General features: G+C 46.8%; 1 protein-coding gene across 4 annotated transcripts in view; it reads right to left on the reverse strand.

Moving 5' to 3' along the window:
* The window catches only part of PAMR1 (peptidase domain containing associated with muscle regeneration 1), a 131,040-nt gene that overhangs the window by 50,664 nt on the left and 65,221 nt on the right, over nt 1-15,155 (reverse strand). The window contains exon 1 of one of the 4 annotated variants that reach the window (XM_036428423.2): nt 8,030-8,291. The exons of the other annotated variants lie outside the window; for them this stretch is intronic. Within the exon in view, the coding sequence (XP_036284316.1) occupies nt 8,030-8,102 (73 nt within the window). The 5' untranslated portion in view covers nt 8,103-8,291. Of the gene's footprint in view, nt 1-8,029; nt 8,292-15,155 lie in introns of those variants that run through there. 4 annotated transcript variants of the gene reach the window in all.

The raw sequence follows: 15,155 nt of genomic DNA on the forward strand, positions 1-15,155 counted from the left end.
GAGGCCCAATGCATGAAGATTCATGCAAGAATGGGCCTTCCTTTCCCTGGCTGCCAGCACTACCTTTGTTCCAGCCAGATCTGCCTTTCTACCTTCCCATGCTGTCCAGCAGCCTGCCCAGGCTGCTGGGCACCTGCATATTCAAATTAACCCACCATCTTTGTTGGGTTACTTTGCATACTCATTCCTGATTGGCTGGTGGGCATTGAAAAGGTACGGTCAATTTGCATCTTACTCTTTTATTAGTGTAGATGGTTCTGTGGCCAAAGAACTTTATAAAAGGCTAATAACTGCTTTCTTTATTACAGGGCTTTGTGGGGGTCTGTAATATACTTTGTATATAATTCCCCAGACTAGTTACATCATAAAACCCTGGGTTTGTTTGCTTATCTTCACGGAGTATCTCCCAAGACTGTAGGTTTCAACGCCAGGCTGGACCATAAGCTCTCTCAACAGGCTGCAAGTGCCTCAAGGAAAAGGACTTTGTCTTACTCATCATGGCATCTCCAGCCCCTCAGGCCATGCCTGGTACCTGCTAGGTGCCTGATAATGTTTGCTAAATAAACACATGAATGTGGACTGGTAAGCTGTGCATGATTACCAGTGAAGGTTATCTGTGAGAAAGACCAATGGTAAAAATATGTCTCTTGCTATGACCTTTTGGAGTCTCTATTTTGTAGTAAGCTAGTCCATTGAGTTTATTACTGCTGAGTTTTTCTATTTATTGCAGTCAGTATCTCATTTCCATAAAGGCTTGGTATGCTCACTTGTTCTGTCTACCAGCGAGTGGGCCAGAGGAGCCAGCCTTGCACAGAAGGGAAGCCGAACACCATTTAGAAGCAGGCAGTCAACGACCCCCTGGGAGACAGAAAGCCAGACCACGGAGGTCTGCAACAGTGATTCTTCACACCAGCCAAGCCCTTCCTTCTGTGTGCATCCAGGTGACCCCAGGGTATGTTGGAAAATAGGGGAGTAGATGTTACCAGCTAGAAGCTAAGCTCAAGCAACTTGTCCTAGACTGTTAACTCCTGAGGTGGGATCCCATGACATGGGGCATTAATTGATCATCTCCAAAGGAATCCTATGAAATAAATGGACATGGAGCTGGGTTTGAAAAACATGGGTATCTTAATTCCCTGGAGTCTTCAAGCAATTCATTTGATTTGAAGTGAATTGGGCCCACATCCCCCCTCTATCCAGTAGTTTTCCATGAAATGGGCTGGAAATCTTTCAACAGGTCATGAATTCAGCTTATGAGGACATATGCTGCATCTCCCCATAAACTGAAATTGCCTGAATGTGGTCCTCACTCTGTTCTGGCGGCAACAACCCTGGTTTTCCAAACACCAAACCAACTGACCAGACTTCTGCTTGCACAGACACTTGCTGCCAAACCACTAACTCTGAGACAGCCAGGACCTCCGAGAGGGTGGTGGTGAAGATGCCCACACTGCAGGAGTAAAGGCTTTGCCATGTCCAGGGGCAGAGGGAGACAGAAATAGTGTCTTCATTCATTGCTCAGCCAAGGGGGTGGGGGTGGGGGGGCTTCTCTTAACCACGTGACATTATACCCCAGACATCAGTGTTGAAATGAACTGGTTAAAACCCATCTTAGTATTAATGGAAAGAGATCACATCTCCACCCCCTGTAATATCCATCAACTGTGTTATGTGAAAAAAGAAAAAAAGAAAAAATTCTCCCTTTTACTGACGCCAGGCCTGCTCCTCCCTTTCCATAGCCTAAGTGTTTGCACATTGATGGCCTTGACAGAATAAATCCATCAAGGAGCTGGGCTACAGTGTGTCAGGGCCAGACTGGAAATGTACCTCACCCTTAATTCTGACCCTCAGCAAAGAGACACATGATTTTTATTTTAAAACTTGACCGTGGGACAAAGAAATTCTCATCTCCCATATCTAATCAGAGAATGATGCATGATCCTGTGGACAGCTATCCCAGAAACTGGCTGGATCTTTTTTTATCTGCTTATGACCCCTGTTTCCTTTAGGGAATGGCTCCTCTTGGGTTCTATGAGTAGATACTTCCTCTGTGATCCTGGGGGGGTGATGTTTCTCTCCTTTCTCCCACACCCACTCTGCCTCTGGTGAGCCCATGACCTTGCTTGGGCCATTTTGAGCACTTGGACTGTCCAAGGGATGAATGGATTTCTTCACTAATGTCATGGTCTCTTATGATTTGGGTAAAATACTCTAGTTGGACCTACTGCTTACTGTGGTAGTGTTGTGTAGTGTTTAAGGGCATAAACTATGAAGTCAGACTGTCTGGGTTCAAGACATGACCTTTAGCTATGTGACCTGGACAAGTACTGAACCCCTCTTTGCTTAAGCTCTTCATGTGTGAACTGGGGATCATAACACTACTACCCAGGTTTGTTGAGAGGATTAAGTAAATACATATAAAGCATAGAGAAGAAGGCCTGGTTTTTAACCACATACTCAATACATTCTTTCATATTGGGTCCCTTAGGTAAGATAGGATGGGAGCATCCGCCAAAGAGAATACCATCATTGATGTTTCCACCATCTAGGGCACATGTGTCAAACACAAGGCCCGCGGGCCAAATCCGTCCCGCCAGGCCTTGCAATGTGGCCCGCACCGTGCTGTCATCACTGCACTCCGCTGCGTTTCCATCACAATGACAGTTTATGACTGTTCAGTAAACCATTCGGCCCGCGATTTAGGCTGGATTTTAGATTTTGGCCCCTTCTCTGATTGAGTTCGACACCCCTAATCTAGGGTGAAGAATTTGATGTGCAACCCCAACCTATTTCACTCTCAACCTATTACCTACCCCTACCTACTTCACTCTCAACCTACTAACTCTCCCTTCTTACTCTGCTCTCAACCCACATAGGCTCTGCACCTGTCTTGCTGATAACTATGACCAGGGTTGAGTGGGGAGCAGTAGTAAGTCCCATAGGTTAAGAGAGTGAAACATCTCCAGCCAACACTCTGCCTTCCTTGAGTGGTTTTGTTTACAGGTATGATGCTTGGCTTTCCCTCCACTTTTACTTCTTCCTCTCCATTAGAAACCTAATGCCTAGGACATGTGATGACTGACAAACAGAATTCCTTAAACATAAACCAGGCTTGGAATCTGATAGACTTTCTGCCACTGCTCTGGTAGCTTGCAAAGCTCTGGCTAACCTCTGGGTTCTCTGCCCTGGAAATCAGGAACTAGAAACTGTAAACATTGCATTTCCCTCCCCCTTAACATAAAGTAAGAGGAGGGAGATCTGGGCTCTTGTGACTTTCAAATATCCACCTAGTGAAGGTGACAGATCCTCCCCCATGTGGGGGGAACAAGCACAAATGTCCCTCATATATCACCGAAATGGAACTTTTCCCGATTTGCACACCCCCCTCCCCAAATCAAATGCAGTTTCAAGAACTGGTCTCAGAGGAGCCAGGTAGACAAGTTCTCTCTTGCGTCAGGATTGGCCGCCCCCAGTGGGGCAGATGGAAATAATTTTCAGACTTAAGGCCAGTCGTTTGGTCCCCCAGACGTCATCATCTCAGCCATTTCTGTCTAGCCAGATGTAAGCAAATTGCAGTCAAACACGAAGCCCATGCCAGTGGCATTCCAATGCCCTCCTGAAATTTCTAGATATTCCAAAGGACTTACATGCTCCGGGTTACCTCTGCTTCTAGGCAACTATGTCCATGCTTTGTCTGTCGCTTATAGACCCAGACATAAAATCCAGCCCTGGTCTCGGTTTTCATCAAAAGCTCACTCCCAAGGACATTCATGAGAGTAAAACATTTTACCAAAGAGTTGGAGCTTGTAGAAAGAAGTGAGATCATGTCCCATAACACATACTAGCACGTGTAAAATATATACACGTTCCTATTTTTAAAAAGACCAGTCAGCTACTCAATCCTTAAGAGCTTTGACACACTTGTGTTTCTCCTCATTCAGCACCTGGCTTTCCACCTCTCCCCCCACCCCCCTTCACTCTTCCTTTCTGCCTTGTACCTCTCAGGAATGGAGGTCAAAACCTCAAGTGTCAGTAGGGACACATAGGTGGGTTGAGAAGCTTGGGTGTCAAGCCATAGATTGGAGCCAGCCTGCCTCAAAGCATTCAGGTTCAAAACATTTGTTAACACTGTGCCCTACTCAATGTTTCTTTAGACTGCTTAGCCTGAAAGCTGCCCATGACCAGACCTTCAGCTCTACAGCGTCTCTTTGCCACACAGCCAGCCAAGACGGAGCAACAGTGCGACCAAAACTGGAGCACCCCAGGACTCTCCCCTCCCACCCCCATGTGTGTCCTGAAGCCTTGCTAAGGTTAGGTGAGTGTCAGCATTATTAACTGATCCTTTAGATGAGCGAGCTAAAGTCAGCCAGGTACCAGGTGAGCTGGAGCTCCGGACAGCCAGGGATCGCTGCAGGATCCACTCATCTGCTGTGTGTTCTTTTGATATTATTTTTGTGGGAAGATATAAATAACACAACACTTGCCATTCTAATCATTCTTAAGTGTGCAGTTCAGTGGCTTGCACAACCATCACTACTAGCCATCTAACTTTTATGATCCCATGTAGAAACTATATGCCCATTTAAACAGTAAGTCCTCATTACCTCCTCTCCTAGCCCTTGGCAACCACTGTTTACTTACTCTCATGAATCTGGCCACGCTAAGAGCCTTATATAAGTGGCATCATACAGTTTTTGTCCCTTCATGTCTGGCTTATTTCACTTAGCATAATATCTTTAAGATTCATCCATGTCATAGCATGTGTCAGAATTTCGTCGGTTTGGGGGACTGTATAATATTCCATTGCATGTATATGCCATTTTTTGTTTGCCTGTGGATAGACATTTTGGATTGTCACCTTTTAAGCTATTGGTAATAATGCTGCTGTGGACACTGATTGTAAAACATCAGTTTAAGTCCCTGCTTCCGCTTCTTTTGCGTATATACCCAGAAGTGAAGTTGCTGGATCAAATGTGTAACTTCTTTAGGAACCGTGCCTATGTGCTCTTGAGTAGGTCATGAAACCTCTCTGAATCGCATTTGTGAGACAGGGAGAATCAAAGCACTACCTCAGTGGGGTGGACTGGAAATAACAAAGATGGGGCACATCATCAACCCTTATAGGTGCTTAATCTCATTGTCCTCTGAATCTGAAAATAAACTCATAAAAATTCTCTAAGAAAAAAAGACAAACCAAAGGCCCAGCTGGCATAGCCCAGTAGTTTGAACATTGACCCATGAACCAGGAGGCCATGGTTCAATTCCCGGTCAGGACACATGCCTGGATTGTGGGCTCGATCCCCAGTGTGGGGCATGCAGGAGGCAGCCAATCAATGATTCTCTCTCATCACTGATATTTCAATCTCTCTCTCTTACTCTCCCTTCCTCTCTGAAATCAAATTAAAAAAATATTTTTTTAAATAAAAACAAAAAAACAAAGCACTCAAATGAAATGATCTCTAAAGTCACTCCCAACTCCCAAACTCCATGACCCCACCATTCAATTATTTGCCTGCTGGAGAAGCCAGAAGTTTTCAGAGTATATCTCAGGGAAACTCCCTCTGCATGGTCCCCACAGAAAGCCATCCCTGCCAAGAAGGCCCAATTTTCATAGCTCTCTCCTTGGAATTTGCTAACACATCCCATTAGAAACCAACATCTAATTTTTCTTGCCACTCCTTCCCCTGCTTTCTTTCCACATCCCCTCTGTCGGCTCCTTCTCCTGCCCACTGAATAGCTGGGCTTCAAATCATCCTCCCCCGTTGCCTTCATGCTTCATCCCCTCCACAAGCTAATGTCTGTTGGAAGCAACGCTCATGGAGTTATCCATATTAAGGTTTCGTTCCCAAGAGTCACATATTTTAAATGAGTTTTTCCTCTTGGGCAGAATCCTGCTGGCAGAGCGGCTGCTATTTGGTGAAGTCAGCGGAGTTGGGTTTCTCCCTCACATGCTATTTATGTTGGGTTATCGCTTGGCCTGATGTTTGGCTTCTCGTCCTCCGACATGTGTCCCATGCCGATGAGCAATCACATCCCCTGAGCCATCCAGAGGAGACTTGCGTTTCATCAAGCGCTCATTTTAGAAAAGCAATTAGAGGAGCTGGGCTTCCAGGCTTCTGCCGGGGCCAGATTTAGATTCCAGCAGGGAGGGGACTCATTCACTACTTAAAGAAATATTTTCCTTCTCCTCGCCCGGCCGTCCCTCCGCCTGCCCTCTCAATGTGAACGCTCACCAGCTGAGCTATCCTTGCTAGACACGGAGAAGCTGCCCCGTGGTTCAGCCCACAGCCCGGCTGCCAGGAATCCACGCACACTCCCCGAAGGGTTTCCACAGCAGAAAGTAAGAGAGATTCTCGGGTAGGGAACAAATGGGTTTTCCAGATCCTGGGCAAGAAAAAAAGTAGCTGAGATTTCTTTTTTTTTCTTTTAAGTTTTATGGGTTTGAGATATCTCACCTGCCACATTATCTTGAGAGAGAGAGAGAGAGAGAGAGAGAGAGAGAGAGAGAGAGAGAGAGAGAGAGGGAGAGAGAGAGAGAGAAAGGAGAAAAGCAGAGGGAGTGCTGATCGGAGCCCTAGTGCTCCCAGTAGGAACCAGACTCTTCTGGAGCCGGCCTGGGGCCACCAAGCCTGGAGGTTAGGCTCCCAAAGGCAGAGGTGGGGCAGGGAGCAGTCTGCATGCGAAGCCATCACCCTACTGTGTGGCCAGGATCTGGGTTATTGACCCCTTATGGGCCCCTTCTTTCTTCACTATGGTCTTCAGTCCAGATGAGACAAGATTCAAATGAAACCCTCTGTCCAGCTTGAGAGGAAATCACCAACATGTCACCTGCAGCTGGCAGTCTATGGGGAGGTGGACAGCATTTACCCAAGTGGGGCTTTTGTCGTGAATCCTGACTTTTTGTTCACTCTCGGGACACCTGCCAGCTAATTGCAGCAACGGAGCACCCAACTCATGGGTAGAGCCCAGGTGACAGGTAACCAGCACAGGTGACAACTAACCAGCACAGAAGGTGACAGCTAACCAGCACAGGTGACAGCTAACCAGCACAGAAGGTGACAGGTAACCAGCACAGAAGGGAAGCAGCAAAGCTCACATACTCCCTGTTCCCGTGCAAGCTGCCCTGTTTTGTCACATCTGTGCATTTCCACCTGCCTCACCGCAAGAGGCATCATCTTACCTCCTGACTCCCGCCTCCCACCCCCAGCCATGGTAAGAACAGATGCTCCTGAGAAGCCCCCTTTCCCTGCCTGCCAGTGAGCAGTCACAAAACAAGCCTGCCAGCCCCTCGCTTCAGCTCCAGCTTCAGAGGCTCCCAGAAGCTCTGGGTCTGGTTTCAGCCGCACTTGCCCGGGAGCCCATTGGACGTGGGTTTGTGGCTCCGAAAATGACACATGAAAAAACAAAACAGAGAAGCCAGAGCTCTTTCTAAACAAACACTGTGCGTCCCCAGAAACAACGTGCACTTTTAACCTCAGCTTTTTCCTCGTCCTTCTCACTCTTATCAAGAAGGAAATACAGATGCCAAGCGAGGAAACCTCCCCGATGGGATGGGATCTGTCCTGAAGGGATGTGACAGTAAGCGCTCACCCAGCAGGACGCCCACCGGCAGGAACGCCCTTGAGGCACGCCTGGCTGGCCGGTTCACTTCTCTCCTTCCCACTCCCCTCCCAGGGGCTCTTTCTAGGAGAAACTTGACTTTTGCCAGTCAGAGTGGGTAACTCATTCTGGACAGACTCCTGGAGGTAAGTTTATGCTATAAAAAACAAACAAACAAACAAAAAAACCTAAGACAAAATAAAACAAATGGATAAAACTGGAGCTGGTACCCCTTTGGGAGGCAGTTTCAGTCCCACAAGTTGGGATGACAAAACCAAGTCACATTCTCGGGAAGGAGGCAGGCGCACCAGCCCAGACCCCACAGCCCACCCGCAGCGCCAGCTATGGGGGCTCCCCAGGCCCACGCCCCACCAGACCCCAGAAGGGAGATGCCTCCCAACTGGGGCGTCCTGCCGGCTACTCACGGTACCTCTTGGCAAGGATGAGATGAGCAGAAGCTGCAGGAAAGGGAGCCCCAACTGCATCCACCAGCCCAGCTCCATCGTTCCTGTGGCCAGTGCCCCGAGTGACTGCTGGGGAGGGACCAAGGGGGCCCGGCAGGCAGCGGTTCTTACAGGGACCTCCCCAAGCCCCAGCGGAGCAGGAGCTCGGGTTTCAGCTCGCCAGGCTCTCCCATCCTCTTCGGAGGGAACCACTTTCAGCGAGCGCGCTCAACGTCAGCCCCAAACCTCTCCTCTTCGCTGCCTTAACCCTTGCGGGGCCTAGGGAGGTGTGGCCACGTGGCTGGGAAACTCAGGCTGGGCTGAAAGGGACTGATGCAGGGAAGCAGGGGTGGGTGAGGGTAGGGAGGGGTGGGGAGAGGAAGACCAGCCCAGATGCCACGAGGCTCTCTGGCCAGGTTGAGGGAGGAGGACAGCTGGCAGGTCTGGGTGGCTGGATGGGGCAAAGGTAGGCGGGGCTGTGGGGCCGCTAAGGTGAGTCAGGAAGCCTCACAAACATGTGTGCCCCTACCCACTCCCTCCTCCCAGCCCCCATCCCCACCCCCACAGTAGGCTGGGAAAGGAGGCTCCCCTGCCTGCCATGTGAGTGTCCTTTCGGGAGGAGGCACTGGTGATGAAAGGAGAAAAGGGACCACCCACACACACATCCTCTCCACCTCTATTCCTTCTGTCATTCAGGCCCAGGGCAATGGGGAGGTTTCCCTGAGCTGGGGGAGCTTGACCTGGGGACTGGGAGTAGAGTCTCAATCCATGGAGGGGGATAGGGAGAACTTTCTAGAAGAAAAGACTAAAGTTGGGCACTAGGAAGTAATGATTGTTTACAAGCTTATATTACAATTTATATTTATTCTTTTCCCAAAAGAATCCATGGCAACATATATCATGGTGTGGCTCAGTGGTTGAACATCAACCCATGAAACCAAGAGGTCACCAGTTTGATTTCCAGTCAGGGCACATGCCCAGGTTTCAAGCTCGATCTCCAGTAAGGGAGGTGCAGGAGGCAGCCAGTGGATGTTTCTCTCTCACATCAAAGTTTCTAACGCTCTATTTCTCTCCCTTTCTCTCTTTCTAAAATCAATAAAAACATTTAATTGTTTTTTTTTTAAATGTGAGTTAAAGATTTATACATGTACTAGAGGCCCAGTGAACAAAATTTGTGCATGGGTAGGGTCCCTAACCCTGGCTAGAAATCAGGACCCATCTGTGGACCAACCAGGGGGGTACTCGGGGGCTCCTACTGGCACCCGCTTTGGCTGGCCTGGCACTGCCTGCTTGCCGGCTCCAGCCCTGCAGATGCCACCAGTTGCCTCCCTCTATGGGGCAACCATGGGGCTATCGCAACCCCCTTCCACCTCCCCCCACCATGTTCCCCACACACACACACACCCGCCATGGCTGGCCTGAGGCCTGCAAGTTGGGGGAAAATTCCTGCATTGAGCGTCTGCCCCCTGGTGGTCAGTGCACGTCATAGCGACTGGTCATTCCACAGTCAATTTGCATATTCGGCTTTTATTATATAGGCTATAAACAAAAGCCAACTTGAAAGAATAGACAATATGTCTAGTTTGGATGTGGCAGAGAGCAGGAAAAGAGGAAGAGTGTGGCCCAGAATTGGATTTTATTCTTTAGTTAATGGGGGATTGGCAGTGTAGAAGTGGGTATTGGGCCCGACCTCCCTGAGTTGCTATCCAGCAACCTCATCCCTTCAGCAATGATTATACCCATCAGGGTGGGGCCCAGGTGATGAACCTGACTGGTTGCTCCCTGAGGAAGTCCCCAGTGCCAAGTGTTTGCCTCCTCAGGCTTATGAGTACCCAGGCCCTCACTTCTCTTCCTGGACTGTCCTACCCACAGGAGTCATTGGTCCCTATTAGTTAGTTGTACTCCTTTGGGTTTGCAAATTTCCTTGGGCTCTGGAACCTAGAAGGGAATTTTCCAAAAGGAATGAGACACTTTTCCCTGGGGACTTCAAGACATCATCTTGTTGAACTTGACAATAAAATGGGGCTGCTAGAGGATGAGGGAAGCCACTGGACTTCAGAGAAGGGCACAGTCTGCCAGAGGCTATGCAGCACGGCACCAATTTAGCTTCTTCTCCTCCCATCATGGTCAACTCAACTTTTCATACCAATAGAGTTCAGTATTGCTCTAAATCAGGTGTTCTTAACTTGGGCTTCATGAAGTCTATGGGGAGGGAGTTTTTAGAGGGCATCTGAACCTTTGGAAATTATAAGTAAATATTTTGCTTTTTTTTTTTTTTTTTTTTTTTTTTTTTTTTTTTTTTTTTTTTGACTAAGAGGGAGTCATAGCCTTCTTCAAGGCAACTCCCAACTTTTTAATGAATGAACTTCATAAATTGATACTGCAAATTTGACCAAATATTTGTTGAATTTGGATAAAGTCATTTATAATTATTGAGTCTAGGCTATAAACTGCACAATGGATATTTGGAGAATCACACACACACACACACACACACACACACACACACACACACACACATTTTGATATTTCTACCTTAAGAGCACTTGCTCTGAACCACATTGCGTAGTGTTGAATCTAGCTGGACCACTTACTACCTGTGCAACCTGGGCAGTTATCTCTCTTATGATGGCCTTAGTTTTTTCATCTGTTAAGTGGGAAGAATAATGGTACCTGCCCAAATAGGAATAAAGAGCTCCAATAGTGCCTACACATGCAGTAAACGTTAGCTATTTTTATTATGACTATCTCTCCCTCCTGCCATTATCTTCTCCACCCACTTCTGGGAGAAATAAGTCACTAGAGAGGCTGTGGCTTTAAAAAGCAAAGTGTCATACAGGTGTAGGGAATGATACCTGGAAATAAGAATTATTTACTTAAAATCAATACCACAGTTGGCAGTAATAGATGAAGTCAGGCCACTCATTTAATTACAAGTCACACTACCCACTAATTTTTTCATGAAAGGAAGAGGCACTTAACAACACCTGTACCTTTTTCAGTGTCACCAGGAAGGCTGGTTGTATGTGAACACACAGAAAGAAACAGCAGAGAAGGCTGTCCTGTAAACACTAACAGCTCTCCATTCTTCAAGTTATAACTTGGACCGATCAGCCACTGAGAAGCTACCATACAGTGAGTGGGAGAGCCAGAGGAAAGAGCTGGGTGGAGCTGGTCTGCAAACCTGAGAGGCATCCCAGACTGCTGGCAATTAAGCTTGGTTTCCATCAGCGACACAAAACACAAAGTTCAAGTCAACCAAGGCCAGAGATGAAGAAGGGTCGGTCTGTGGAAAGACAAAGGGCCCTTCCACCAGAGCCTGCTGTAACCGGCCCCACCAGGGAAGTCTCCAGCTCTAATAAATACCGGCTGTTCACCTACACAACAAGCAATAATGTTCTGCCTCCAGGTCTGGCTCAGCTCCACTCTCTTTCCACTGGGGGCCAGGCAAAGGGGTATGTGTGTCTGTGGTTCTTTCTCTGGCTACATTCTTCTGGCTCTAGGTCATCCTTCATGCAAATTGCTGGAAACCAGTGAGCCTTCCTCCTTCATCGTCCATGTGCTCCTGAATCACTCGGGGAAACCTGCGCTTGACTTCCGTATGTATATTTATAAACTTCAATTTAATACAAGATATTGTCAGTTCTGCAACTGAACTGCAAAGCATTTCAAAGAACACTGGCAAAAAAAAAAAAAAAAAAAAAAAAAAAAAAAAAAAAAAAAAAATATGACCAGAATCCAAGTGTCTAGCTTAAGAGTTATAAGCAGTTGAGCCATTTTGTGTGATGATGGAAACAAAAAGTAGAGTAACTCCATGAGAAGGCATCAAGGTACCGTAGCCCAAAGACACTGTAGTCAACAGACTTCGGTATGGATCAAAGCTCTACAACCCACCAGCTGTGTGAACTTGGGCATGTTCATTGGCCTCTTGGAGCCTCTGTTTCCTCAACTGTAAAAATGAGGTAAGGACTACCTTTTAATTTTGGTAAAAAGATTAAAATGCGGCTAGCATATATATGGCAGCTCAATCAATGTTGACTATTATTATAACTATCAATAAATATATAATCTTAGAATTCTTCAAAAATCCTCCTTTCAGATATTTAACTGAAATAAAACTTAATAAGTATCATTTTCCTTAGGTCTGTGATATAAGTTAGGTTAGGTTCCTATAGTGAAACAGATGCACCTCTGAAAAAATACATTTCCTTGTATATTTATGTTTCCAGTTGGAGGTCTAGGTAGAGTGTGTATTTGTTTGAAGACAAATTGAGAGGACCCTGCCCAGGTATTAAAAAAATGTATTCTGACACTAGTTAAAGACAGTAAGGAAGACTTTAGTCAAGGAACCACTGCAATGGTATGCTATGATAGGGAAATGATGTTGGGCCTAATTCTGAAGTCAATCAGGAAAAGTGGGAATTTATATCCAAGGAGTAGGATGGGACCAGTGGGTGGGAAATTACTAAGAGAAAACATTAAGGGTAAGGGGGCATTCTGGCTGAACTGATTTGATAAGATTCTTGATGAAGGCAGGCCAGGGTGATCAGGTATCAACAAGGAGATGTGCGGTGTCAAGAATTTCATCAGATATCAAGTTAATCAGACATCAATAATTGGGGACTTTCACTAAGCTGATTTAGCAAGACTTTTATTCTTGAGGACAAAGCCTACTTGAATAAAGGCTCAGAGAATCTTGACTAAAATTAGGTTAAGAAGATGGTGTTTGTCACAGGGCCCAGAAAATCCCCTGCACAGCACTGACTGTTTCAAACCTGCCACCTGTTCCCTGGGATAAATAAGATCCTATATAATGAAAGCATGATATGCAAATCGATTGAATGGCAGAAAGACCAGTCACTATAATATGCACTGACCACTAGGGGCAGGCGCTCAATGCAGGAGCTGCCCCAGCCCACCGGCCCCAAGCCAGCTAAGGTGGTGCCAGCAGGCCCCCCTCTCATCACCCCGCCAGTCACCCCACAGATCAACCCTAATCGTTGGCCAGGCCTAGGGACCCTACCCATGCACAAATTTTTGGGCACCAGGCCTTTAGTTTGTATATAAAGTAACTGGTCTCCTTCTATGCAACCTCCTTCCATGTGCTAAAGGAGAAAGTAAAAGACTTACCAAGTAAAAACCATTCGTTAGCTTATTAAGCACAATTTCCTGCATATCTACTATGTGCCAGGCACCTTTCAGACCCTGAGAGTGTGGCTGTGAACAATACTTACGTGTCCCAGACTCAGCTTGAGGACTTGCAGACAAGACAGCACTGAGACACTGAGGAGGAAGTGTGATGAGCAACACAAGTGAGAACAGAATGTTCCAGGAGCATGGAATGGGAGGAAGGGAGCAATCTTGTCTGAGCATCAGAAAAGCTTCCCTGAGGAAGTGGCAGCTTCAGAGTCCGATTTGTCCTCAGACTCAGCTCTCTCTGCACCCTGCATCCATCCAATAGAATGGAGAGAAGTGGCGTGATGTGAGAGGCACTGAGGAGGTAAAAAATGAGGGTCAGTGGTTATGGTGTCCATGGGACACAGCAATGAGGGAGCAATCAGATATGACTCCCAGTTGATAACCAGGTGGATATTGGGGAGTGCGTGGTGGCATCTCCTTCTCCCTCTCTCTCTCTCTCTTTCTCTCTCTCTCTCTCTCTCATTCCCCACCCTCGGAGCAGCCAGCTACCATGCTGCATGAACAGCCCCAGGGAGAGTCTCACGTGGAAAGGAACTGAGGCTCCTGATGACAATCCTAAGGATGAGCATGGGAGCACATTCCTCTGCCCTTCCGATGGCTATGGCCCCAGCCTGCAACTTGACTACAGCGTCATGTGAGTGGCCCAGCCAGAGCCACCAGCCCAGCTGCGCCCAGGTTCCTGGCCCACAGGAAATGGGTGAGATGATCAACTGTGTTGTTTTAAGCTGTTACATTTGTTACACAGAAATAAATTACTAATACAAAAAATTTCTGAATTGGGCAATCTGAGTTAGAGAAGGCAATAAAACTGTCTGTACCTTGGTAAACAGGCAGCCAGACGAAAACTGCTAGTCGGCCACAGTTTAAAATCCAACGCAGTGAGAAATGTGGCTAACACAGGGAGAAGACTTTCAGCTGTACGTAACAACAAACCCAATTCCTGGGGCTGGAACAATAAGGAATTTTATTATCATATAGAGCACATGTGTCAAACACAAGGCCCGCGGGCCGAATCCGTCCCGCCAGGCCTTGCAATGTGGCCCGCACTGCGCTGTCATCACTGCACTCCGCTGCATTTCCATCACAATGACAGTTTATGACTGTTCAGTAAACCATTCGGCCCGCGATTTAGGCTGGATTTTAGATTTTGGCCCCTTCTCTGATTGAGTTCGACACCCCTAATAGAGCAACAAGTCCATAGGTAGGGTGCCTCTAGAATCCCTGGCTCAACAGTAGTGTTAAATACCCAGATCCAAAATATGGGATAATAAATTTTAGCTAAAATATAAAATAAGCAAAGGAGAAATTGAAGCAAAATGTTAGCATCTATTTACCTTTGAGGCAAGTGTATTCATATCTTTTCTCTGGAATTTTTTATATGTTTGGATTGCTTATAATTATATCTATATTTTATGGTGCTATAAAGAAGTAGCTACAAGGAGATGTAAGAGGGGAGCATTTAGAAAATTATCTTTCAATAGAGAAGACAAGCATTTATTCTTTAACATGAGAAAATATTGTATTTCTCATGTGCCACTCACATTGTTGGCAATAAGGGGCCATAATGAACAAGACAATGATTCCTGTTTGCATGGAGCATATGTTACTTCTGGGCAAAGATCTGTAATAAACAAATCAAGAAGGAAGGACCAGGTGGTGAGAGTGCTAGGCTAGCAGTGAAACAGAAGTCTGCTAGAGAGTGGCTGAGGGAGGTACTTCAGTTTATGGAATCAGGGCAGGCCTCTCTAGGAAGGTGACATCTACACTGAGACCTGAAGTAAAGTTCCATAGGAGCCTCTGAGGGAAGGGTGTTCCAGGCAGAGAGAACAGCTAATGCAAAGGCTGTGAGCTGCAAATGAGCTGAGTGCATGTAAGGAACACAAAGAGGCCAATATAGCTGCCACGCAAATATAT

Source organism: Pipistrellus kuhlii, unplaced genomic scaffold (genome assembly GCF_014108245.1).
Source record: "Pipistrellus kuhlii isolate mPipKuh1 unplaced genomic scaffold, mPipKuh1.p scaffold_m20_p_9, whole genome shotgun sequence".
Taxonomy (NCBI): domain Eukaryota; kingdom Metazoa; phylum Chordata; class Mammalia; order Chiroptera; family Vespertilionidae; genus Pipistrellus; species Pipistrellus kuhlii.